We start from the raw sequence: 26,916 nt of genomic DNA, 5'->3' as shown, positions 1-26,916 counted from the left end.
TGCATATAAGGCAATTCAAAAATGTCTTTAAATTAAATAACGAAACTCTGCATAAGGCTATAGTGAGTTCAGTCATGATCATTACATAATCACCTGGTTGCTATTATTTGATCTGTGATATTTTGAAGAAAATCACAATTATTGTGTGGTGATGGAGATGAATGATGAATGTGAAGAATTTAGCACAGAAATAAACTACTATTCTGCCTTACAAAGGGACAACGTAGTGAATACATTAAACTTGAACTGAGAAGAATGGCAGTCTGTCACAAGACAGGCCAAAGTTTTAGAGATCTGATTTTTGCTAGAACTCAGTTTAGACAAAATGTGTAGTTACTTTATTTAGCTTTTCTATGGCAATAACAACAATTATGAAAACTAGAAGAAATTGTTGCGCTCTAAATTGACAAAAAATCCTTGATCTTCAGTTGCGTTGAGCCAAGGGAATATGGAAAATGAGCAAGAAGGTTGCTGGCCGAACACTGGATTCAGTCCAGAAATCTATCAAAAAGATGTTTTACTTTATGGATTACATGTGCAAAAAGTGCAAAGTGAATTAAAAACAAATGGACAGGAGCAGACATTTCAGCACACTCCTGGAGCACTGAAGATGGCAATGTGCTGAAACGTCTGCTCCTGTCCATTTGTTTTTAATTCACTTTGCACTTTTTGCACGATGCAATCCATAAAATAAAAAAATGTTTTGATAGACTTCTGTAGTCTGGACTGAATCCAGCCAGCAACTTTCTTGCTCATTTTCAATAACAACAAGTATATAATATATAATAATTATATTGCAATAATATTCTAAATAAATATTTTTAAGCACTTTTTAAAATACTGTTGTTCATGTCAGTCTCTCCCTGTATAATATTTGATAACAAAGCCTTAAAGAAAATTCCAAGTTCAAAAAGAAAATCAAATTACTTTTCTCAAGGTAGAATATGCACTAATGTTCAAATGTTTGGTGTCAGTAAAAAAAAAAAAAAAAAAAGATTTCTATTTGAATAAAATAGAAACAAAGTGCATGTATGCTCTTACCCTAAAAATACAGGGGATATCCTTCTTGTTAGCATGAATGACATCAGACTCCAGAACCGAGCTGGCGGAAAACTCTTCATCCCTGATCAGGATAGAGAGTCAAGCGCAATATATTGAAATATTTCATGAAATATTTGACTTAAATATTCGAGCATCACATTTGAATGAACACCTCGCTCACCTCATGTCAATGACCTGGTTAACTATGACACCAGGCTGGGCACCTTTCCCTTCTCCAAGCTCATACAGGAAGAGTTTGAAGTCACAAACCACTGCCCAGACCCTCTGCCAACCCCTTTTCACCCCTGTGGGCTTTGGCACCTGGAAAAGACAGACGAATCTCCATTTCAAGGCAGCCAAAAAAGAAATTGTGGCTAATTGTGACAAACGAACAAGAATGGGAAAGGTAGTATGTGTATAATTCAGATGACCATAAATAAAAACAGCAAAGCAAACAGTGAAGAATATATGAAGAGCACAACAAATCTTACCCTAAGATGTCCCTCATATGCAGTCCCAATGCCCCTCTGAGCATCAATTCCTAATTTGCCCTTTGTTTGGTCAGGTGCGACGGGGCACACAGAGGGGGCTTTATCAGCACAGGTGACGTGACAGGAGAAGTTGCAGACTATAAGGAGAGATGGAGGACACAGGCACTGAGTATTACAGAGCATTTTGTCAATAAGGCATCCTGGGATTGGGGCACATTTAATAAACCAATGTGAAAGGAAAGGTTCGCCCTTATTTTATTCCAAACTGGAATGACTATTTCTTCTGTGGAACACAAAAGGGAAAATTTTAAAGGATTGTACTGGTTATCCTTATGCGTTCCTCTGAATAAATAAAGTTGTACGGGTTTGATCTTCTCGAAAACTAAAAATGTCATATTCACTGTTGTCATATTCACATATCACACCCAGCTTTCATTTCTCTTGTGTTGTCCTCACCTTCACAGGCGCAGCCCTGACGGAGAAGTCCCACCATGAGAGAGGTGCACTGATTACATTTTGTGGGAATGGTGAAGGACTTCACAATAAACTGGTGTGCCTTGGGCTGTGGAGCAGAGAATATCAGCAATGTAATTAAACCATTTCCATAGGTGTCCCAATTGAAATAGACATATGCTTAATATGAGTGTTGGACAAAATTCCTACAGCACACAATACAAGTCCTTTTATATCACAGTAACAGTATATATTACAATACAGTTGTTTTTGCTGGAAATTCATGAAAAAAAAAGTTTTTTTGGATAATCTGCTAATATTAATACTTGAAGTTCTGCGACACATATATATAGCACAGTACAATCATTACAGCATAACAAATATTTTGCAAGAAATTAATACTTTACGCATTACATTAAGAATTCCATTTCAAATAAGTGCTAACCCTTTCATCAAAGAATCCTAAAAACAACGTATTGTGTTTTCCACTAAAATATTATAAGTAGCAGAACTGTTTTCAACATTGATAATAATAAGAAATGTTTCTTGAGCACCAAATCAGCATATTAGAATGATTTCTGAAGGATCATGTGACACTGAAGACTGGAGTAATGGCCGCTGAAAATTACAGGAATATAAAATATTATACAGGTTGACACATTGTACAGATAACGTAAATAGTCAGATATCGGCATATCGCCCAAATTTTGTGGCCTAAATCCCTTGTGTTACCTTAGGTGATGAGTGTCCCAAGCTTCCATAGCCTGATCTGCCTGTTGGAGTCTGAAGACTACGTGACGTATGGTCAATCAACTATGAGAAGGATACATTAACATATCAGTGCATTTTATTATATAAACAAAGGTCATGGTAAGAGTTAAAGTGATGAGTAAAAATTCATGTCGTTCCAAACCTGTATGACTGTGCAACACAAAAGCATAAACGTTAAATGCCGGATACAGGCTGGATCACTTTATTTATGGAAAAGATTGGCCAGTACATCTGCTTTTGTGCTTCACAGAAAAAAATAGCGTATTGGTTTGGAATGACATGAGAGTGAGTAAATCCTAACAGGATTTTCATAGTTGGGTGGACTATCCCTTTAAGAGTCCAAATGATACCTCAATAGGCTCCATGTCACTGGTGGTGGACGGGGACCGTGAGCGTGATATGCGGCGAGATCTTGAGTCTTCATCTCTTGATGGAGTGTTGGAGGGAGTGAAATCTGCCGAGTCAAGCTAAGAAGCAAAAAGATGATAATTATCTTTACTAAAGGTGTCATACGGCACAGACTGTGACATCAGAAGAACATGCCACCATGCAGAGCGAAACACACTCAAAGCGATACATTAAGCCCATAAAGCTTGTCATGACAATAACACTTTTACTGGAATTATACCCTCTAAGCAGAACAAAGCATGTGCACCCAGGCTCCAAACCAATGAGTAAAGGCACAATATTTCCACTACACAGAGACCACACACCAACTATACATGCAAGACAGAATGAAGGGCAGAAACACAAACCCATGGAACTATATGGAAACCATATCCACACTTTATGAGGGTCTTACATTAAAGTGATCTGTAAAAGATTAGTTCACTCAAATGAAAATTCTTTCATCATTTACTCAGCATCATGTCTTTGCAAACCTGTATGACTTCTGTATAACTCTTCAACAAACAATTACACTACTGCTCAAAGGTTTGAGGTTGGTAAGATTTGTTAATGAAGTCTTATGCTCATCAAAGCTGCATTTATTTGATCAAAAATACAGTAAAACCATTGTACAATTGTGAAATATTATTACAATTTAAAGTAAATGTTTTCAATTATAATACATTTTAAAACGTAATTTATCCTGTGATGATAAAGCTGAATTTTCAGCAGTCATTCATCCAGTCTTCAGTGTCACATGATCCTTCAGAAATTATTCTAATATTATCATCAATGTTGAAAACACCTATACTGCTTACATTTTTTGTGGAAACCGTGATCTTTCAGCCAACTCGTGTTTGTTCAGCCAACAAAACTCCAAATCTTTTGTACCATATTAAATGTCTTTACTGTCAGTTTTGATCCATTTAAAATTCAATGCATCCTTGCTGAATAAAAATATCTTACCAACCCCAAACATTTGAATGGTAGTGTACTTCCCCTTTTCCTCATATACAAAGCTATCCTATAGCTTTTTAGAGTTTGACAGTCTTTGTATGAAAAAGAGGAGAGTACAAACTCTTACTAACTTCTGTTAACCAAGGAAGAATGTAAGCATCATCTTGAGGGAGAGTAAATTATGAGAAAATGTTCATTTTTAAGTAAACAAACTTATTTTTGTCTTTATAATCTTTATACATGAGCAAAAGTTAAAATTAGATCCAAATATTGAGCCACGTAAATGAATTCTATATCCTTCCATTTAAAAAGGCTTTTGAAATGACTATAAAAGCTCATGGTATGGAAAATAAACCACCAAATAAACCAAGTTTAATTAACCAACCCAGACAAAAACCCAGTTTCTCTGAAGTATATTCATATGATATGCATGTGGATAGATGAAAGGAAGTTTCCCACACACATTTCAGATGCATTTAAGCATCAAAGGTCTCATGCAATACAGATATCACCACAATCAGCTGCCACCGATGCAGTTTGCAAAACAAGCCATCACAACCACAGGAGAAAAACAATATGATAGGGGGATTTTACTGAGACGCAGGACAAAAGTGGGTCTTACACGTCTGGTTTTGCTTCCGAGACCAAAAGAGGGTGACCGCTTCATATGGAGAGAGAAAGAAGATGAGAAGAGAGTCAAACTTCATGTGCAATGTCAGCTGGATAGGATAAAGGCCTGGGATGGCAGGCAGGAAAACGGAGGGAAGGGAATGAGGGCATGTAAGAACACGTCTAATCTGTGGATGGATTTCTGAGTATAGTTTACATGCACAAAGAAATCACTTCACATCAAAGAACTCCAAGGAGTCACTACCAAAGAGACTGAGGTGGATGTAGGATCAGATAAGAAAAAGATGACATCGGTAGTGTGTAAAAACAGTTCAATATTGAATTCAATCCTGAAATCAATATCAATCAAAGGATTTGAGAGGTGAAAAAATTACTTTATTTCCCAATTTGTCTGTACTGTATATTTTTATGCTTATTTGAGTATTGTGCTATTAGCTTGGTAACATGCTAATGTCAAACTCAATTAGAATCCATTGCGAGTTGAGTTTTCTGTTGTTTTCTGATATTATTTCTGTAGGAGTTTCATAATGGGAGTAGGGCTTTTGTTTGTCTGCTTTTAAATGTGTAAAATGAATGATGTAAAAAGACATTGCACTATAACATGGCTGAAGGAGAACTTACATCTTCCCAAAATTCAACTAAAGAAGATGAAGAGGAAGAAAATGAGTCCTGATTGGCAACAGAATGAAAAAAAGCAAAAACAATAACCAACACATTATGCCAGGAGAAAAAACAGAAAATAATAAAACAGATCAGGAGGTTTCAGAAGGATACAGAAAACAAAGAAGAATGATGAAAATGATTTATTTGGAAACCAGAGCGACCTTCTATGCAGATGTTCTCAAACTTACATCAAACTGATCCAGAGCAGAAGTGGGCGCATTGAGGAATGCCAAGAAGGAATTCTGTGAATCCTGATGCTTCACACCTACAAATGACAGAATCTTATTAAAAGATCTATTTAAATTTCACAAAGCCAGAACTGTTGTTAGCATGAGACACTGTGAAAAGCAATGCTGCACAGATCATGTGGATATTTGATTGTCACCAGTGTTGTTTATTGTTACCTAAATTCATTTTTGTTAATTGAAATAAGGCAGATATAGAATGAAATTAACAAAACTTAAACAAAAATGAGTTGAAGTACAAAATTACTCAAACTAAACTGCAATAAAAATAAATTAATGCTGTATAAAAAAACTAAAATATGTAAACTAAAATAGAAAATATGTAAATAACACAGATTGTTACCTCTTCTCAGTCTCAGCTCCTCTGTCTCCTTCCTCAGCCTCTCAATTTCCACCTGCAGCTCCTGGTTTCTACTATCGGATTCTTGCAATTTGCTGTGAGACAAAAATAACAGACCGAAAACTATGTCACTCTATTTAAATTTCACCTCATTCGAGAAGAAAGTGTGAACAAATTAAACTAAGTTCAGCCATTTCACCAAATAAAAAAACGAAGAGAATATCAAAACTATTCACATAAAGGGTGAAAAAAATGTACGTTGAGCTGAAAAAATGAACTAACATTAGACTTTAAATCAAATCAGCAAATAAAATCTCTGTGGTTTCAGTAGAGTTGAGCAGAACTATGTTGATGTGTGTGGCCTCACCATTCCGTGGCAATGCTGGATGCTTTGACTTTGTTAAGCTCGTCCTGGATGGACTGTTTGGCTCTGATCTCGGCATCCAGCGCAGACTGCAGCTCCAGACGCGCAGACATGTCTAGCTTAGCAAAGCGCCTCATCTTCCACGGCATGTCCTGACAAAGCGAGAGAGACCCACCACATCAGAAGAGCAGGAATAAGAGGATATGCGTTTTACCCTTATCTGATGTGTGCGTGTGTCTCACCGTTCCTCTAGCTCCCAAGCTGGTGTTCCTGAGCCCTTCAAGCTCCTCTGTCATTTTTGTGGCCAGAGCTTGGAGGTAACCACGAGCATCCTTCTCGTCGCTCACCCTGCACAGATCAGCTTAGTTCAGCTTAACCTCGATATTAAGCATAAAATCTGTGTTCTTATTTAAAATTAAAAAGTGATGAATGGTCACAAGATGGCCACTTGATCTGCATCATCTGCATGATCTGGATCTGCACAGCCATGCAGATCTGGGTAAAGGTCACCATCATAATGTCTTTCTCTGCAGGTGTGATGGCAAGCAGCTGCAGGTAGGGGGCTCCACTCACCACTGGATGATCTCAGTTATCTGGGCCTCCCAGTGGGCAACACTTTCCTTCTTATCAGCCAACTCTCTCATCTCCTCCTCCAGCTGCCTGTGACTACTGCTGAGCTGCTCATACATCGAGTTCAGCTGAAGAGAGAAAAAGAGACCACAAAGAGAAAGAAGAGTAAAGATGGGAGGAAGCAGACAGATGGAGATTGGATGGATAAGACAGCCATTGCTAAGTGCTTAAGGTGGTTGTCATTGTTATCAGTGTTGTTATTGTTAACTGAAACCATTCAAATCCATTTAAACTTAAATCCAAAAAAACGAAAATAGAAAGACTTCAACTACATTTCTCTAGTTTCAGTAGATCTACTTGATATGTGTGGTCTCACCATTTTGTGGCAATGTTGGATGCTTAAAAAACAAACAGAAATGTTGTTTGGTTGTTTGCTAGATGGTTACTCATTGGCCCAGTCAAAAGAGCTCAGTCACAAGGCTCTTGAAATTGGAAAAGTCCATCCTGAAGAATAAATCTATAGCATTTTTCTGCTTGTTTTATCGTCTGAGTGATTAGAAAAGTAATAGCACATTTTGTAGTTTATTCCATCCTTGATCAACCTCACTAGCTTTTATCGGTTCTTTGCTCTGTAGGAAACTGAACGTTGTCCAAAAGACAGGAAGCAAACATACTTTGTTACGGCAAGTCTATACAAAACTTCTGTAGTGCTCTTTTTATTGGAATGTGACTTTATTCAGGCATTTTACATCCTGGTTCAATTCCTTCCAAATGCCATCATTCTTGCTTATGTTTCGAAACCCCATCCAATCTGGCATTTGACATGACAGCCCTGGCCGGCTGCGCTATTGTTTTAAACTGCCTTTGTGTTTTGGGTTTCCAGGTATTTTTACGAAATGAATAATGTTTAATATCCATGCCACCAAAAATAAGGAGCCCTTTAATATCTGATATGTCCAAACTTGCAGAATTATTTGACTGGCTGATTCCGATTTTACCTCGCGGTCCAAAGTAAACAGTGGCTGAGCCAAGAAGCAATTTTGTTTAAGTGTGTGTGGTTACAATCTCTCTCTAGGAATGTTAGCGGATTTGTGGAGAGGGTGCCAAAGGAGAAGGGGGAATTTCAGACAGGATTTGATGTATACTTTTTGTGATGAAAGAGACACAGGCTAATGAATATCATGAACATTGGCATGTGTTTTTGAGAGTGATACAGATCTCACCTTCTCCACTTCACTTGTAAGCTTCTTGTTATCGTCTGTCAGATGGGCTCTCTCCCTCTCGTACTTCTGCTTGTTCTCTGTTTCAAACTCCTCTCGCTCAGTTTGGCTATTGCAAACAATAATGAACATGATGAAGTTTGCAGTACAGCTACATTCTGCTACCATGGAGCTTTTTAACACAAACGATTCAATGTAAAGAAACAAATCTACAGGTTCACATTGGTTGCTCAAGAAAAGCTGGTGGTTTCATCTTCAAATATCATGACCATGAACAATTCGCAGACCACAGTTGGTTATTCTAGTCAATACATTCAAATTCAGATTTATGCCTCTAAACGCCATTTCTCTGGTCCTTCAGTTTGGCCTTTCTGTGTAAGTGGGCAGCAGACAAGAAAAGCTGTAAATATCTGCTTGTGCGAAGGCTGAGTGTGCCAACAGCTGAATAATTACATGATGGAAAGAATGAATTTTGATATAGTTATACATGTACCTTTCTCTGCGGGTTTTCTCCAGTTTGTCTTTAAGCATTAGAATCTCTTTCTGGAGTGTGAGGTGTTGACCCTCGGCATCACGTAGCAAGTTCTTGAGGCCCTTCAGCTCAGTGCTGTGGAGCGTTTCCCGGCGAGACAACTCCTCCTCGTACTGTACATTCTTCTTCTCCAGCTCTGCCCGCACGCGCATCAGCTCCTGCTGCTGGTCTGAGCTCGGTGCTGCGTGAGACGGCCCAATCTGTTTCAACTGCTGCAAGAGGACCAAGACATACATATGTGAGTGTAAAGTAGAAGAAAAGACTAACGCTGCGTCCAAAATCGCGTACTTGAATTTGAATTTACTATGCAACGTTTAAAAAAATATGCTCTATATAGTATGAAAATGGGTAGTATGAATGAAATTCGTATGTACTATATCCGCCATGTTGTTACTGTCACGTGACCAATCAGCGTCTGTTACGTCACTTCACTTCCATTCATAAATCTCCTCCCATGGCCTCACGAGATAGTAAAGTGTCCATCAAATGCGCACTTAAGAATACTATGTATTCAGACATACTACTCTTTTAGTGCACTGTTTTGCGCATACTATATATACTATATAGCAGTATTTGATTTCGGACACATTGTAATAGAACAAGAGAAAAAGGGGAAATGAGAGTCTAAAAATGTTTTTTATATGTAAAAGTCGTATTTCATATTCCATTTATTAATGTATATTAATGTAGTCATGCACTGTGTCACCTTCATTCCCTCCAGCTCCTCTTCTAGTTGTCTACTGAACTGTTCAGTTCTCTCTCGTAGCTTTCTCTCCTTCTGAGCTTCTGCCGCCTGCTCCTCAGCCAGGGCCTCCAACTGAAAGGACAACACCACAAACATCAAATATGCAGCCATCAAATCCACAAATATGATACCACTGATGATTGCTGGGGCACTGCATCACAATTAAAGCCATATTGACTTTGCTTATATACCAGCTATAACACCAGTAAGTTCCAGCAGGGTGGGTGGTTTTGAAGCATATACCTCTTTGCGCATTTTCTCAGCCTTGCGTATCTCTAGCCGCAGAGCCTCTAGTTTTTGCGACACTCCTTCCATCTCCTCTTCTTTGTCTCGGAACTGTCGGCTCAGCCGCTGCTTTTGTGAGCGCAGATCACTCAGCTGTTCGTTTAGCTCAGAGAACTCCTTCATGGCCATCTTCTTTTGGCTGTGAGCCTCCTTCAGCTCCTTCCACTGACCCTTCACCTTCTCTCCCAACTCCAGCAGTTCCTTCACATTTTCATTACAGAATCAACGTTAATATAACTTACCTTCTAGGATCAACTTAAGTCATTTAGTTAAAGAGTAATCTGTTAAATAGCACAGTTAAAGATTAAAGTCAACTCAGGTCGCTGTGACCATTAAACTATGCCAGCAAATCATAAACAAGGGAACTAGTTGGTCATTTATGGCAATTACCCTGAAAAAACACAGCATAGAGCAGATAAAAGTCTAGCAAAGCTGTCTGTTTGGATGGTTTTTAGACCACTTAACCAGCAAATCTCACACTATATTAAGCTATAGATTAAAAGCCTAATTTTTGGATTTAAAAGGTGCCATGACATAATTTTTGTTCCTTTAGGTGAACTTATGATGTTAATAAAAGCTTTTGCACTATATATATATTTTATTAAGTCTATATATATAGCCTTTAAGGCTTGTCAGTAACTGGCCACTGTTATGATTGGCTAATGACATTGCATAGGAAACAGTATCAACTCCCACTGGCTAGTGGCTATTGCATGTGAGTAAGTGTTTTGAAAACATTATCCAGATAAAACCGTCATTTACAGACAAAGCATTATGAAATTGTTTACTTATGATTATGATTTGTGATGCAGGTGCTGTCAACAAAAGTTTCTTTGCGAATTCTCTTACACCGTGCTTCGTTTACTTTACAATCTGCAGTCAAATTCTCTGAACAAACATAATCCTCCAACACCACCTGAGACGCCATTAAAATAAACAATCCACTTGTTCCTGACGCTGGTAACCTTCTGAAGTCTGTACAGGGATGCAAACGAGCGCGTCAAAGCAAACGTTCCTTTACGCTTCTATTTACTTCTCCATTTGTCCTCTTGTTGACAGACTCAAGTGTGTGAAGTAAAGTGAACGGGCATCTGTATACTGTATCCAGTGTTGACAGTATCAGTGATTATATTGGGATCTATTTGCTTTCGACACAACGCTCACATCCAGTGTCGGCAAGTGTCAGCCATTAAGCGACTGAATGCCAGTAGGCGGGGCCTATGATGCGATGATGTAAAACTACAGGTATTTGTCAATGTCTTGCTCTGGAGCCAGGCACATGCAAATGTATTTGTCCGTGTGACATCACAAGTCCTCCAATATCCAAACAAGCTGTTTGGAGCTTGATTAAATAAATGCTTTGTTTATAATAAGAAGGACTTTTTAAGCTCTGAAACTTGCAGGATTTTGCAGGAAACTTCTTACACATCAAAATATCAAGGCTAATTAGATTTTTCATGTCATGACCCCTTTAAGATAAAAATGATTAAAGCTAGTAAATCACCTTGGCTCACCTGGTGAGGGCATGGTTGGACTAGTTAACCATATTTCAAACCATAGCTTCCCCACCATTGATTCGCGTATATGGCTAGATAACGGTATGATCTTGTGCCTTATTTTTTTTTAAAATACAACGAAATAGGTACCTTGTGCAGATCATTTTTCTCTTGTGTGACACCCTTCAGCTGCTTCTCTAAGCCCCTGATGACCTTAGACGAGTCTTCCAGGTCTCTTCGGGCAGTGCTGGCCTCCTGCAACTGCTGTTCCATTTGACCAGAGTCTGACATGACACAACATTTTATAGTCATTATATAGTTAGATGTCACCCACCTCAATGGGTAATCAATAGAGTGCAATAAAGACCGGGATTGTGCCCTTAACTGTGTGCGTTCTAACCCAATATCGAGCTCTCACCTGCGATCTGTTTCTTCAGGATGTCGATCTCACTCTTTAAACTCCTGATCTCTACCTCTGTATTAGCATTCACAGGGGCGTCCGAATCAGGGTACTGCAGTGCTTGCACTGTCTGCGTGGACTCTAAGGGAAAAAATAGGTTTCAGAGAGACAGAAGGATAAAATGTGATTTATTCTGGATGTGTTAGTGCCCTCACCATGTAGTTTACGGGTAAGTTCGGTCTTCTCCTGCTCTAGACGTCTGATCCTTCTCTCATAGGCTTCAGAAGCCAAGCTCTCCTCCAGACTACGCTGAAGATCAGCATCTACCTGTGCAGGTCCAATGGACTCTCGCAGACACCCTCGATCTGACAGTGTGCTAAAGAACCACATATATCACACAATTGCAATTAAAATTTTATCAAAATAATAATATTGTTAGAGTGCACAGCAACCTACACTACTGTTCAAAAGTTTGGGGTTGGTTAGATTTTTAAATGTTTTTGAAAGAAGTCTCTTATGCTCACCAAGGCTGTATTAATTTGATGAAAAATACGGTAGAAACTATAATATTGTGAAATATTCTTAAAATTTAAAAGAATTGTTTTTTATTTCAATATATTTAAAAAATATAACTTATTTCTGTGATGGCAAAGCTAAATTTTCAGCAGCCATAACTCCAGTTTTCAGTGTCACATGATCCTTCAGAAATCATTCTAATATGATTTTTTGGTGCTCAAGAAACATTTCTTATGATCAATGTTAAAAATGGTTGTACTGCTCAGTATTTTTCAGGAAACCAAGATGAAAAAAAATCATGATGATTATTTGACGAGTAGAAAGTCTTTTGTAACAATGTAAATGTCTTTACTTTCACTTTCGATCAATTTAAAGCATCTTGCTAAATAAAAGTATTCCTTTCTTTCAGCAAAGAAAGTCTTACTGACCGCAAACTGAACAGTAGTGTGCCTAATTAAGAAAGGCATGATGAATAAAAAGTTGTCAGACTCACCATTTGCTTGTGTAGGTGAAGCCTATGAATGGGAGGTGGTGTCCAGAAAATGCTGTGTGTGAAGGTGGGGGCAACGTCTCCTAAAATATTTCAAAAAAGCATCTAAGACTCAAACATCCATTAAAGTCATCCAGTAACACTGCATAATGGCCTGCTCAACTACATACTAATGCATTTGTGTGGGAAAAAAAAACAAAAAAAAACATTGACTTCAGTATATAATTAGAACAAAACTAGATGCATACACAGTTTTTGAGGCAATCGTCATCCACATCAAAGTTGGAGGTGTCAGTGGGGCTGCTGACTTCAGGGATGTAGGGGGCTTCGCACATGCGGATGTTGTCCCAGTCGATGCCTGTGAAAAAGGGGTGCTGTTTAAAGTCGTCGATGCCATTCTGGCCCAGCCGGTGTTCTCTGCTGCAGATCAGCCGGCGGATGAGATCTTTAGCCTCCTCGGAAACATCCGTCACCTGAAGTGGGAACTGGAAGCGCTCCTGAGAAAGAAAGAGTTGGAATATACTTGAGCATTGCAGAGTAAGACTATCATTTATCTCTACCTAACTACGCTAGTTACGGTGGTTTAAGATGTGCTCCAATAGTTAAGTCCCACACAAAACTAAATGAACCTTGATGAAAAGGTGAATTACCTCATTGTTAGGTTGAGATGACTAATCCAGAATAAAATAGTGAAGGAAAGACAAAAAGAATTTTTAATTCAAAACTTCTATAATTCACTCATGACTTTTTTGTTTTATACTAAGCAAGATACACATACAAATTATTGTCTTGGTTAACTAAAAGAAGGAATGGGTTACCTAGAAATTAAAGGGGACCTTTTATGCCCTTTCTTAGTCTTGATTTTGTTTTTGGGTTCTCCTAGAATAGGTTAGAATAGGCCTCTCCTCCGAACAGCGCAATGTGCTCTGATTGGTTGGCTGGACCAGTGTTATGTGATTGGTCAACCACTTCGAAAGTGTTTCAGAAATGTCACGCCTCCTACCATAACCGCGAGTTTCAACAGGCTACTTACGCAAATCAGCAAAGAGGCATTTCAGGGAGTTCATAAACAGTGCTTACTGATATAGAGAATAACTCCCTTTGGAGTGGACTTTGTGCGTCATAACTTTGCAGACCCTTTCATGCTCAAACAGCAACCTCACACACTAAAGAAATTTGAAAATGTAAAAAGCACAATAGGACCCCTTTAAGCTACTCTAACCGTAAACAGATTTCAGAAGTGCACCTCCACAATTAAAGGTGAAATGTGCAATTTCTCAGCACTAGCATCACAAACTGCAACTTCATAAAACACTTATTTTCCTGAACAAAATGTGATGATTTGGATAGTGCCACAGTGTTTTTACACTATCCAGGGTAATCAACCAATGAATGGCTTGCATTCAGTTGTCTCTGAAGGAAGAATGTATTTTAAAATTGCAAAACTACACACATCACCTTTAAATAAACATAGGAAATAACAACATGTTCAATTCTTGAGGTACAGAATTGCGTGTTGGTATACGATGCAAACAAACCTTATGGTTCATGATCTTGCCGTATGTCTCCACCAGAGACTCAGCATAAAAGGGTGTCTCTCCATAAAGCATCTCGTACATGCACACACCTAGAGACCACCAGTCACACTCCGGCCCATACTTTCCCTTCCCGTCCTCCATAGCCTGCAAGATCTCCGGAGAGATGTAGTCCGGGGTCCCAACTGCAACAGAGGACTGGACCTATGAGAAAACGTGTACAGGAAGACAGAAATTTATAACACAACATTTACTGAGCAAGAAATCATGTGCTTGACAGCTTTAGGATTGAAAATCAAACTCACTGTCCCATCTTCCATGAGTTTAAGGCAGGAGCCAAAGTCAGCCAGCCGGATGTGACCGTTCATGTCCATCAGGATATTGTCTGGCTTAATATCTCTGATTAAACATAAAACACAATCACAAACACTCATTATACATTGCCATGGCAATGTCATACTAAATGGATACAGTAATCATTCAGTGCCATGGCATGTATGTATACAAAAATCACGTCAGATAAATAAAATTAAATAATATAAGTAAATATATATTTACTTCTAATATTTAGTTTATATTTAATTATATGTTACATTTATAACATTTTCTATTATAAAATTTAGTTTTAATTAAAGTATTATGTATATATATATGTGTGTGTGTGTGTGTGTGTGTGTGTGTGTGTGTGTGTGTGTGTGTGTGTGTGTGTGTGTGTGTGTGTGTGTATGGTATGACCAAGGGCCTGTGGTGACTTAATAAGGGTCAAAGGTCATGTCTACATGTCATTGGACTGAGCCAAACAGCTAAAGCCTTACGGCAATCTTGCACTATTCAAATAACACCACAATTTGTGTCATGACTCGAGATTTCTAAACCGTCTGACATTCATACACCTTCTATGTTTAAGACAAAGTCTTTAAGTTTATCTATATCAATAAATCATGCAACTGTCCTGTGGTTGGCACAAGTACAGTGCTGGCTGTCATAAAAGATATAAGCAAAACTTTGAAGGACACGCGCACACTATCTCACTCAAATAGCCGGGGGATTTACCAGCGTCAGCACATCATTAATCAGAACAGCTCATAAACCCTAAAACTCAGCACTACTGAGTTTTTTTTTTACGTTATAGCCAACGTTTCAAATAAGACATTACAAGCTCATACAATGTGTGTGTGTGTGTGTGTGTGTGTGTGTGTGTGCGTGAGAGAGATCTTCCAGCTTTGGCAGAGTGCTAGTACACAGAGTGAGGAGAGTAGGGGAAAGCACACAGACTTTTTACATAAGTGTTGATTATTAATTGTCAGCAACATGCAAGATATGAAGATGTATGTGTGTGCGTGTGTGAGGTGAGAGGCAGGCAGCCATCCCCCGCTGGCAAGCAGTTGAATAGAGGGCCAAAAAGAACCATGTATCAGGGCTTTAACACAGAGAGGTTTGTCTGAGATTGTGTGAGGAACTCAGTGGGTGGTGGAATGATTTCAATAATGGCTTGACCTCATCCACACCGAATAATGAAGCAATACTGTCAAAACTACAATGTTTATAATATATAGCACTCCTGTTTTGGGGTGTCATTTTCTTAAGGAATGTGACCATTAATAAATAAACCAGACTAAAATGATTAAAAAATGTATTGTATACATAAGATTTTAATTCATTTTAATCATTTCACTATAAGTATATTTATACAGTACAAAACAAATAAATATAAAATATATTTACTTAACTAAACACTACCATTCAAAATGTAGGGGTTGTGAGATTTTCTAATGTTTTTGATTAAGGCTTATGATTCGATAAGTCTCCAATGCTCACAAAAGCTGCATTTATTTGAACAAAAATACAGTAAACAGCTATAAATGAAATAATATTACATTTCAAAATAATAGTTTTTTTATTTTTAACATAATTTAAAATGTAATTTATTCCTGTGATGGCAAAGCTGAATTTTAAGCATCATTACACCAGTCTTCAGTGTCACGTGATTCTTCAGATCCATCCTTGCTGATTTGGTGATCAAGAAACATTATAATAATTATGTTATGCTGCTTAATGTTTTCGTGGAAACGAAAAAAGCTTAATATTTCTTTAAAGCATATACTAATTGAAAGTAAAGAACAGTAAAGAACAGTATCACTTTTTGATAAATTTAAAAGTGTCCTTGCTGAATAAAAGTATTAATTACTTTAAAAAGAAAAATCTTACTGAACCCAAACTTTTGAATGGTAGTGTATCTGTATAAATATATAAAGCACCCAAATTATTACATTTTTTGAGGCAGATGAAAGCATTGTTTGACTTTTAATAAAAAGTTATCGCAATGAGACAATGTCTCATCGGGGGGCTGGCAAAACATGCAGATGATGCATCTATTGTTCAGAAGGAAAATTATTTATTATTAGGTTTAATTCAAAATTAATTAAAACAAAGTATTTATTTAACGTATACATTTTCAAAAACAAAACTGAACCTGATACACAGCAAATCTCTCAAAAGCTATAATCCATGACCAATTCTGTGGACCATCCAGACCACTCCTTATCTGATTCTGTCACTGAGGTCTTTAACGGTTTTCCTTTCTAAGAAGGTCTTGGCTTGATTGTGCGATTCTCACCGGCACGGTCCTGTGCCACAGAGCAAATAGCAGCCGGCGTAGGAGGACAAGCTAAACCAATTAAGAAGTAGAGAAACTCTGAACCAAACAAATATGCTCTGCAGAGACCATAGATTAGCATTACGAGCTAACAAAGTTTACCACAGATAATGTAGCCTAGCCATGACATAGATAATGTGACATAGCCATTGAAAATGACACTATAGCAACTCAGCAAATGTAACTTTTATTTTCACTAATACTCCATTCTCGTGTGCGTTAAGACTCCAATCATAGCTAAGCTTCCTTTTAAACTATGTTAAACTTGGCTTGCATTAAATCCATATTAGATTTTGTTAACTTGGCCGCATGCCTCCTGCTAGGCAAAAAGCAATTCATTTTGTAATGGTGCATTAAGGGGTTGGGTCTGGCCAGCAGGGGTTGTAGTGTAGGTGATAATTGGGTGGCTCTGTCCCGGGCTGCTGTCTTAAGGAGCAGCGGACAGCGAGCAGAGGGAGGTAATCCCACTTTAAGACCACAATAACCATCTGTGAGCACCATCTGGACCTGCCTCATGCCTACCACAGGAAGAGCTGGTCAACTATAGACAGGAAGAAAGAGAAGGGGGTAGGACTCATTGTATGGGGATGTTGGATACATTTCAGCAGTTCACTCAGTCCTTTTTTTTTTTTTTTTTACTCGAGCATTGAGCTCAATCCTTTAAAAAAAAAAGGAAAAGTGGAGTATGTGGAAACTTCAACTTGTAGGTCAAGGCCCCCTGGTTGAAAAAAAGCTGTTCTACAAGCACTAAGACCGCCGCCGGTGTCGCCAAACAAAGCTCTTTATGAGGTCATCCAATCACCTGTGCCGTTTCAAATGAATGTGACTTAATCCTCAGGCAACGACTGTGCATCTTTCTCTTTGATAGGGGATCTTAACAGGTAACAAGAGATTCCCTCTTGACTTTTAAGGTGCGATGAGCCATGTCTCTGTGGTGAATGAAACTCCAGCTAGCTTCCTTAGGAATCAGCTGAGACATCACACACATGGTTATTGATCAATAGACGGACACACATATGCCCCTGATCAATAACTGAATATAATGCAATAGTCACGCACAACAAAATCACAGATGCTAGTGCGTCCGGTTGGCTCTTCAACTGTGACATGGGCCGGTCCTCATCAGTGGAAGGATCAGAGCTCACCCTATGCAAATATCTGGCAGAGAGGAACCGAGCACTTAACACCACTTACGAGCACAATCTCTAAAAATCCTCCACTTTAACACAACAGCTTGCCCACTTAGTCTAATGAGGGCTGGGTGAAAGCAAGAGCTCCAAGCTTTTCCAGGAAGGAGCTTTCAGGGCAGGAGTCCACTAATGTGATCTGCAGACCAGAAACAATGTGTGAAACCTGTATTTAAAAATGTAAATATTAATAAATAAATGAAGAGACAAAATTAATTTGAGATTTAAGAAATCCATTTAAAGGCATAGTTCACACAAAAATGTAAATACTGTCATCATTTATTCACCGCCATGTCATTCCAAACTCTGCATCATGCCAGGTTTGATGTCAATGCTGAGACACTGTCATATGACTTTAGAGTTGTATTGTAGAGTTGTATAAACTAGAGCTGCATGGTTAAGTGAAATAAAACCGAAAATGCATTATGGCTTAAGGCTAGGCACACTGAGCACGACGCAATGAAGCGAAGCGAATGGTCAGGGGGGAAAAAATCTTGCTTTGTCGCTCCGCGATTGATGATCGTGCCTGGTATAAAGCTCTGTATGGATCTATTAGCTTCGCAGGGATCTATTGTTTCGATTCAAGAGCGTCTTCGCATCGTACATTCACGTCGCTTAATCGTGCTCAGTGTGACAGGCCTTTGGGTGTGATTATTATATTAGTGTGATTTAATTACAGTGGTGGTCAGAATTGATGGCACCCCTGGTAAATATAAACAAAAATGGTTGTAAAAAAATAAATCTGCATTGTTTATCCTTTTGATCTTTCCTTCAAAAAATTGGCAAAAATCTAACCTTTCATTGAAGTAAAAGAATTGAAAGTGGGGGGTAAATCACATTATGAAATAAATGTTTTTCTCCAAAACACGTCGGCCACAATTATTGGCACCCCTAGAATTTTTTATGAGAAAAATATCTCTGAAGTATATTCTCATTAATATTTACCTTTATTTAGCACACCAGGGTGACTAGGAACATGAAATTGTCCAGCTATGACTTCTTGTTTCACAGGAGTTTAAATATGAGGAAACACAAAGGCCAAATTCCCTGAATCATCCATCACAATGAGTAAAACCAAAGAATATAGTTCTGATGTGCAGCAAAAGATTGTTGAGCATCACAAAATAGAAACTGGCTGTAAGAAATTAGCTAAAGAATTGAAAATCCCCATTTTGACCATCAGGGCAATAAAATTAGAAGTTATAATCAACTAAAGATGTTACGAATCTGCCAGAAAGAGGACGTGTGTCTATATTGTCTTAATGGACGGTGAGGAGGAAAGTTTGAGTGGCCAAAGACTCTCCAAGGATCATAGATGGAGAATTGCAGAGATTACTTGAGTCTTGGGGTCAGAAAGCCTAAAAAAAAAATGATCAAACAACCCCTACATCCCCACATATTGTTTGGGAGGGTTTCAAGAAAAATCCTCCTCGCTCCTCCAAAAATAAACTCCAGCATATTCAGTTAGACACGACTGGATCTTCAAAAGGGACCGGATTCTATGGTCAGATGAAACAAAAAAAGGGCTTTTTGGCAGCAAACCCAGCAGATGTGTTTGGTGCACACAGGGATAAAAAGTACCCCATGCCTACGGTTAAATATACTGCTGGATCTTATATGTTGTGGGCATATTTATTTGCTGGAGGTCCTAGACTTCTTGTTCAGATACATGGTATTATGGATTCTAGCAAATACAAACAGATAAAAAATCAAAACCTTGACAGCCTCTGCTAGAAATCTTATAATGGGCCGTGGTTGGATCTTCCATCAGGACAACGGTCCAAAACAAACATCAAAATCAACACAAAAATGGGTAACTGACCACAAAATGAAGCTTCTGCCATGACCGTACCAGTTCCCTGACCTGATGAGTGGAGTGAACTGAAGAGAAGAAGCACCAACATGGATCTGGGAATCTGAAGGATCTGGAGAGATTCTGTATGGAGGAATGGTCTCTGATCTCTTGTCAGGTGTTCTCCAAACTCATCAGGCATTATAGAAGAAAACTCAGATCTGTTATCTTGGCAAAAGGAGGTTGCAGAAAGTATTTAATAACAGGGTGCCAACAATTATGGCCAGCGTGTTTTGGAGAAAAACATTTATTTTATAATGTGATTTACCCCCCACTTTCAGTTCTTTTACTTCAATGAAAGGTTAGATTTTTGTGAATTTTTTGAATGAAAGATCAAAAGGATAAATAATGCAGATTTATTTTTTACAGCCATTTTTTATCATATTTATCAGGGGTGCCATCAATTTTGACCACCACTGTATATAAATAAATGAGTTGCATATTTTAGAGTGAAGCATGTCACTTGTACTATAAAACAAAATTATGTTTATTACATTATATTTATTAAATTATTTTTTATTTCACAGTGAAATATTAAAATAGTAATGTTTCTTATTTTGTTGAATATATTTAAAGTGAAATAATAATAATAATAATAATAATTATTATTATTATTATTATTATATATGGTCATATGTAAATTACAACATTTTGGGCCAAATTGTACAGTCCTACAAACAAGTACAGCAAGACTGAAGCGTCTTTTTTAAATCACAATGGATTTTATTAAAAAAAAATGTGTCTAGTATCGACTATTTTTATGGTGATTTTTGTTATTTTTGGAGCTTGAAATGTTTTAATTGTATGTAAAACAGCAGTGTGAACATTCAACATCAGGGGATGTTAAGCAGAAAGTTGAAAGAAACTCATTCAAGTTTGGAATAACATGAGGGTGAGTACATAGAAGTTTAATTTTTAAGTGAAACATCCCTTTAAATCATTTTTTAGATGATACACTAATAATTATGGACCCATCACTGTGCATTCTTGCAAACTGTGGTGTCTCAACTATTTTCACACAGTACATCCACCCTCAAATGTACAGGCGCACTTATTCCCATATGCACACCCTTTAACATGGCTCATACAAAAACACACCCACACCAACCCCATCCCTGGAGACCAATCCACTCCGTCCCCACCCTCCACAAACCAGGCGTGCCAAACTCTCACGAGAGGAGAGTTGACCACACCTCTAACCCCATGATTACTGCCTTTAACTTTCCCCTGCCTGTCCCTCTGGGTGCCCCAAAAACAGACTGCAATTGGCAGACCAAGACTGCACATCAGTTTGTGAGGAAGACAACACGAGTACATTAGAGAAAGTGTGTGTGTTTGTACGTAAATGAAGTGTTCGGTGGGAGTGAAGCACACCCAAAGTCCCAGTACAAACACATTCATCACACTGAGTGCTCTATGGAACTGGTGCCTGTTATTATGCAAATATGGAGAAGCCAATTCCTGTATGATAACCAAAGATGGGCTCCAACCCAGCCATCCCTCGGACTAAACAGCCTTTTTTCCAACTCATTGCACTGCTTTAGTGCATGCTTAGCTGATCTGAAAACCCCAAGAAATTGAAGTGGGTGTTTTGGCTTTTAATTCATGTGTAATAGCTTTGAGTTCATCTATATGCTAATATACACCACCATTCAAAAGGTTTGGGGTCGGTAACATTCATATTTTTGAAGGAAGTTTCTTATGCTCACCAAGGCTGTGTTTATTTTAATTATTTCAGGAAACGCAGCAATATTGTGAACTATTATTAAACTTTAAAATCACAGTTTTTTATTTTAATATATGTTAATATATGTAATATATTCAGACAAAATTCATTTTAAGCAGACACACGCTATTAAAATGTATAGTCTTCTTTTTCCATGAAAACAGTTCAAATATAATGATGACTCATATAGCACTACACAGGATTTTGTCCAATCAAATGCTCTCTAGAATTAGAATATCCCTCCCCTAAAACCACAACCAACTAGCAAACATGGTTATTGCTGTGACATAACTAAAGCACACTGGCTTTTTAGAAAATAAGGATAACCCTAATCCTTTTTGTTTCAATAAAGGGGTCACATTTTGGCTGGTTAACATGGCTTTGGCTGTCAAATATTATCAGAATCATCTTTCTGCAATGACATCTGTCAATGTATTTAAGTATCAAAAGAATCTGTGTATTCTCACTATACAACTATTTTACAGCCAAACCAGACTGCAAAATGGATTGCTGTGGACAGTGATAGATTATATTCAGGGATATGGAAATAAAACAACCAATATAATGACTTATAAAGCCACTTTTAATATTCAATGCTTTTGTCTGCCACAAAGCTGACTTTAGATGTTTACTATTTGTAGGCTCAGAAAATATTGTTTATAATAGTGTTTATTTAACCAGCAAATGACGTAATTAATTCAGTCAACATTTGAAACTGATGGACAACCCTGGGGCCGATTGTATAAACTGCTAAGACTAGTCTTACAAGTTAGTCATCAAATTTGTTTCTTTAAAACTGTTTATACAATTTTTAAGTCAGTTACATAATGTAGATTAGTCTAATTTGATTGCAAAAAGTAAGACTGATTACACCTAACTAACTGCTAGTTGGTCATACTATTTCGTAAGACATAGTCTTAACATAAATGGTTATGTTTATGCAACTGGCCCCTGGTTTAAAGATGCCAGGACCCACCTGTGAACATAATGTAGCTGATGCACAGAGTCAATAGCCAAGACCATCTCGGCCAGATAGAACTTGGACATGTCCTCAGGCAAACGATCTTCAAATTTACTGAGCAGAGTCAACAGATCTCCCCCTACATAGTAGTCCATCACCAGATACTAGGAGGAGAGAAAAACAGGGAGTGAATAAGACATAAGAAAGGGAACAAAAGGAATGGGAAACAAAGAAATCAACCTTAAACAGTTTACAATTAAAATTCCCTTTACCCTCGGATTAACCCATCCCATCTCAGTTATCCATGACATTTTTTCATCTAAAACCTCTTATCGCCCTCTTCCTCCAGTTTCATTCCCTCACACTCCCACTCATGAAGCTGAACTTAAAATGATAGTTCATATCGAAGACCCTCTTCTCCAGTCACGCTATACACACAACACGGCACAGATAAATATATAGTCTGCTGTAAGGCAGTGTCCCTTGAAACTCCATAAGTCGTGATTGATGATCACGTTATCTCCCCCTCTGCACCTTATCAAGTGAACGTGAATCAGACCCAATGTGAGCTTGAGAGTTCTCACGCACCAAGTTGTTCTCATCCTGGAAAGCATAGTGCAACGTCGTGATCCACTGACTGTCCCCATTCACCAGCACGTCCCGTTCCTCCCGAAAGCATGCCGTCTGAGGGAAAAAGAGGTAAATGTCAAAGAAAACCACTTTTCAGAGTCAGCGATCAAAAATGTGCCCCACATACTTAGAATGACTCCAACCAAGGGGTCTATTTCCACTGTGAGGAATGCTTTCTGAATCATATAGAGCAAAGACTGTTTGTTTTTAAGTGGTTTCTCGTGTAATTGGTAAAGACAGAGGGAGTAATACTCTAGTAGGAAGCTAAGGAATGACATGCCAGGGATATAGGAGAAACGTCTGCATCAACTGAATGGTAAAGCATGATGCTAACTGGATCAAGATTTGCACATTATATAAAAATCAGTCTTGAGAAAAACATTGCTGTAATTTGCAGCTAAAGCAGTTAGCTTATTTGGATCAAATCTGCTGAAGAAAGAGATGTCAGTAAAAACATCAGCCCACCTCAGCCCTTTTGAGCATTTCCCATTTGTTGAGAATCTTCATGGCAAACACTTTGTCTGTATTTTTCACCTTTACTACTGCAACCTGTAAGGAAGACAAGAGCATCAGTCTTGATGTGATCTTAAAACATAATTCTACCTGGAAACAGTGTTTTTATCAGCATTTACACAAAAGTGCTACTTAACTTGTTTGTTAAAAGTGCTGCCATTTGCATTCCTTGCAGAAAAAGTACAGCAGATTTGCTCATTTCTACTGGTACTGCAAGTTTGTAGAAACTAACTGCAACTAATCAAGAAGAGATGCACCGAAATTTTGGCTTTTTCCGGTTTTGGGCTGAAATGGTTTTGGAGGGCCGAAATCAATGACGTTTAATTAGCGCTTCTCCAATGACACGTTTTCATTATCATGTGACCATCCTCTCCCATGGCCTCATGAGATAGTAAAGCGTCCATTGAATATGCACACTTCAGAATCACGCCGGGTAGTAGTAGGTCACCAGAGTACTTTTTGCCAACTCTTTTATTTGTACTGTGAATTCAGACATACTTCTTTTGTCACATACTGTTTTTAGCTTACTATATTGTAGGGAAGAATGTGATTTCGGATGCAGACAGTGTTTTAACCAGGAAAAGATGTCAATAAAACAGCTTGTTTTTAAATAGCTTTTTAAATGTTTTAAAAATAATTCTCTTATCCTCACCAAGGCTGCATTTATTCGATTAAAAATACAGTATTACAATTTAAATTAACAGTATAATTATACAGCAAAATTAAATACCTTATTTAAATGTATTTTATATGTATAAAAATATTATTTATTCATGTGATACAAAGCAAAAATTTTCAACAGTGTCACATGATCCTTCAGAAATCATTCTAGTATGCTGATTTGGCTCAAACAATATTATCAATATTGAAAACAGTTGTGCCGCTTAGCCTAATATTTTTGTAGAAACGGTGATACATTTTCTTCAGGGTTCTTTGATCAAGAGAAAGAACATCATTTATTTGAAAGAGATTTTTTTTAACATTATGAATGTTAGTCAGACAGTCTATTCCTGTCTAAGAAGGCAATTATTTGTAACAATAAGCAGCAAATTCAATCTCTGTGAGACTGCAAACTGTACAGTTCAAATACAAGGAAAACCAGATGCCTGTGAATGTCATGAGATCATAGTCCCAGGAAAATAACATAATGATCATATCTAGCATCTGCCTTAAAGAGGGAATATAAAGCATTAGGCTCAGTTGGATGTGTGATGTCTTCACTCTATTAAATGATGATCAGTGAACACAACAGTGTTCTGGCAATGTTCAGTGACTTGATCAGGAAAGAGCACACTGTTCTTGGCTCTGACTTTGCTGATAGAGGAGTCTCTTTCAAAGTTCTTTTGCTCTTCGCTTTCTGCCATCATGTGCACGATGACAGTATGTGATGTGATTTCCCTTTCCACACCCTACACAGTTTTAATTAAAAACTTGCACTTCAGTAAGTGGGATTTAAATGTGTTGAAAAGTGTTAAAATAATGTGGCAATGAAAAAAAAAAACAATGATCTTGAAATTATTTTTTTTGTATTAAAAATTCGAAATTCAGTAGCAGCTACTGGCTCAGAAATCTTCACAGGAAATGATGTCATCTGCCATTCTTCTTCTCGCCCAAGCCTTTCCTGATCCATCAGGAGATGAAAGTGTGTGACTGATCCCCAGTCTGTTCCTTCGCACGTTTTCTCACAGCTGCATGGCTTCCATTCTCGTGTTATTTTGGCAACAGGCTCACATCAAGCAGAACAGACTTTCTGCTAGGTTTCCATGAGCTGTTGATTCCAGCTGGACTGAAGTGAGGCCGGAAACCCTGTCGAGTGGTGTGTCAGACGAAAACGTTCCCACTGAGGCGGGCATAGATGAATCATAGCTCACCAGACGTTGACAAGTGGAGAAAAGCCCAAGGACTGACAAATATTGCCCTTTAAAATCGATCAAATGATCTTTGATGTATTTCCATCCACCAAATCTAACAAATGTGTTGCCATTTTTATAACTCAAACCTATCCGTTGTTAAGAAAGTTTAAACTGTCTTTTTGCAGACACAGTTGTTAATGTATTTCACTTCTTGGAAAATGTAAGGTACTTGATTTCTGAGCAATTTGTTTAAAGCAGATCTGTATTTTAAAGGATTAGCTTAATGAGAATTTGGTCATCTTTTATGTATTGCAATTCTCAAACCCGCTTGACTTTTTTTCAATGAAAAAAAAAAAAAAATCTGAATGAGGACTAAAGCCTTTGAGCTTCAATAAGGATGGAAGAAATACCATAAAATGATCATAAAAATAGTCTGTACAACTTGTGCGCAATATTTCAAGTGCCAAGATATTCCTAAAAAATGTTTTCCTTTTTTATTTTTGTAGGAAGAAATGGCATGGGTTACAAAAGGTAAATTTTGTACAAAAGTAGATGTCAATTTTCATTTTTGTGTGGACTATTTCTGGAACCGTCAAAGTGTCACAGAGCTATATTCTCACTGTGAAATAAAACCTGAATAAAAATCCCATAACCATTTGCTGGGGTTCCCACTTCACGGGCCATTCTGAACAGCCAGGCCTCACGAAGTAACCTAATAGTACTGGTTTCCTGGCCTACCTGTACACCACACATTCCCCAGTGACTACATCACACGTCTGTCACTACAAAAGAACATCAACTGCCTCAGGCTCTTAAAAGCACTACATGAAGAATATCCTTACTCTGCAACCTGTGCTTATGGTAAATTAGTATACTCGTCAAATATTGCAATGGGGCTATTACTGGATCTTAAAAAAAGAATGTTCCAAAGGAAACGAGAACAATAAATACCTCTCCAAAAGCTCCCCGTCCAATCACCTTCAGGATCTCAAAATCCTCCTTGCGTAAGCGCATCTGTTTCACCTTGGATGTGAAAGGTTTGGCTGTAAAAACAAAATAAAAGAAATGTGACAAAATCAGTTAAAACAAACAAACAAACAACAACAACAAAAAACAAGTAAACAACTATTTTAATTTATTTTACACAAATTATGAAATTGTTAAAAACATGAATAAATATACTGTCATTCATAAGTTTGGGATAGGATTTTTTTTTTAAAGTGAATATTTTAATTGAGCAAAAACGCATTAAATTGTGACAGTTAAGACATGTATAATGTTACAAAAGATTTCTATTTTATTTTTATTTTTTTTCACTTTTTTTTTTTTTTTATAAAGATTTGCACATTTGACAATATACATTGGGAGGCAAACTTTTCTGAAATTTTCTGCGAAAGACACACTTGC

General features: G+C 37.7%; 1 protein-coding gene across 11 annotated transcripts in view; it reads right to left on the bottom strand.

Moving 5' to 3' along the window:
* The window catches only part of cdc42bpab (CDC42 binding protein kinase alpha (DMPK-like) b), a 60,004-nt gene that overhangs the window by 10,554 nt on the left and 22,534 nt on the right, over positions 1 to 26,916 (bottom strand). For 5 of the 11 annotated variants that reach the window (XM_079889486.1, XM_079889493.1, XM_079889489.1 and 2 more), the window contains exons 2-29: positions 26,461 to 26,552; positions 23,609 to 23,692; positions 23,102 to 23,197; positions 22,529 to 22,677; positions 14,437 to 14,530; positions 14,135 to 14,335; positions 13,247 to 13,267; positions 12,845 to 13,093; positions 12,600 to 12,679; positions 11,806 to 11,966; positions 11,609 to 11,731; positions 11,341 to 11,474; positions 9,653 to 9,895; positions 9,371 to 9,481; positions 8,626 to 8,876; positions 8,136 to 8,241; positions 6,916 to 7,040; positions 6,585 to 6,690; positions 6,346 to 6,494; positions 5,982 to 6,073; positions 5,582 to 5,658; positions 4,723 to 4,761; positions 3,107 to 3,223; positions 2,718 to 2,798; positions 1,989 to 2,094; positions 1,533 to 1,669; positions 1,223 to 1,362; positions 1,042 to 1,123 (exon numbers count right to left, since the gene is read on the bottom strand). In XM_079889486.1, the coding sequence (XP_079745612.1) occupies positions 1,042 to 1,123; positions 1,223 to 1,362; positions 1,533 to 1,669; positions 1,989 to 2,094; positions 2,718 to 2,798; positions 3,107 to 3,223; positions 4,723 to 4,761; positions 5,582 to 5,658; positions 5,982 to 6,073; positions 6,346 to 6,494; positions 6,585 to 6,690; positions 6,916 to 7,040; positions 8,136 to 8,241; positions 8,626 to 8,876; positions 9,371 to 9,481; positions 9,653 to 9,895; positions 11,341 to 11,474; positions 11,609 to 11,731; positions 11,806 to 11,966; positions 12,600 to 12,679; positions 12,845 to 13,093; positions 13,247 to 13,267; positions 14,135 to 14,335; positions 14,437 to 14,530; positions 22,529 to 22,677; positions 23,102 to 23,197; positions 23,609 to 23,692; positions 26,461 to 26,552 (3,446 nt within the window). The remainder of the gene's footprint in view (positions 1 to 1,041; positions 1,124 to 1,222; positions 1,363 to 1,532; positions 1,670 to 1,988; positions 2,095 to 2,717; positions 2,799 to 3,106; positions 3,224 to 4,722; positions 4,762 to 5,581; positions 5,659 to 5,981; positions 6,074 to 6,345; positions 6,495 to 6,584; positions 6,691 to 6,915; positions 7,041 to 8,135; positions 8,242 to 8,625; positions 8,877 to 9,370; positions 9,482 to 9,652; positions 9,896 to 11,340; positions 11,475 to 11,608; positions 11,732 to 11,805; positions 11,967 to 12,599; positions 12,680 to 12,844; positions 13,094 to 13,246; positions 13,268 to 14,134; positions 14,336 to 14,436; positions 14,531 to 22,528; positions 22,678 to 23,101; positions 23,198 to 23,608; positions 23,693 to 26,460; positions 26,553 to 26,916) is intronic. The other 6 variants (XM_079889490.1, XM_079889496.1, XM_079889487.1 and 3 more) reach the window with 3 other exon arrangements.

This window comes from Squalius cephalus, assembly GCF_949319135.1.
Source record: "Squalius cephalus genome assembly, chromosome: 12".
Lineage (NCBI taxonomy): Eukaryota > Metazoa > Chordata > Actinopteri > Cypriniformes > Leuciscidae > Squalius > Squalius cephalus.
This window is presented reverse-complemented; position numbering and strand designations above follow the sequence as displayed.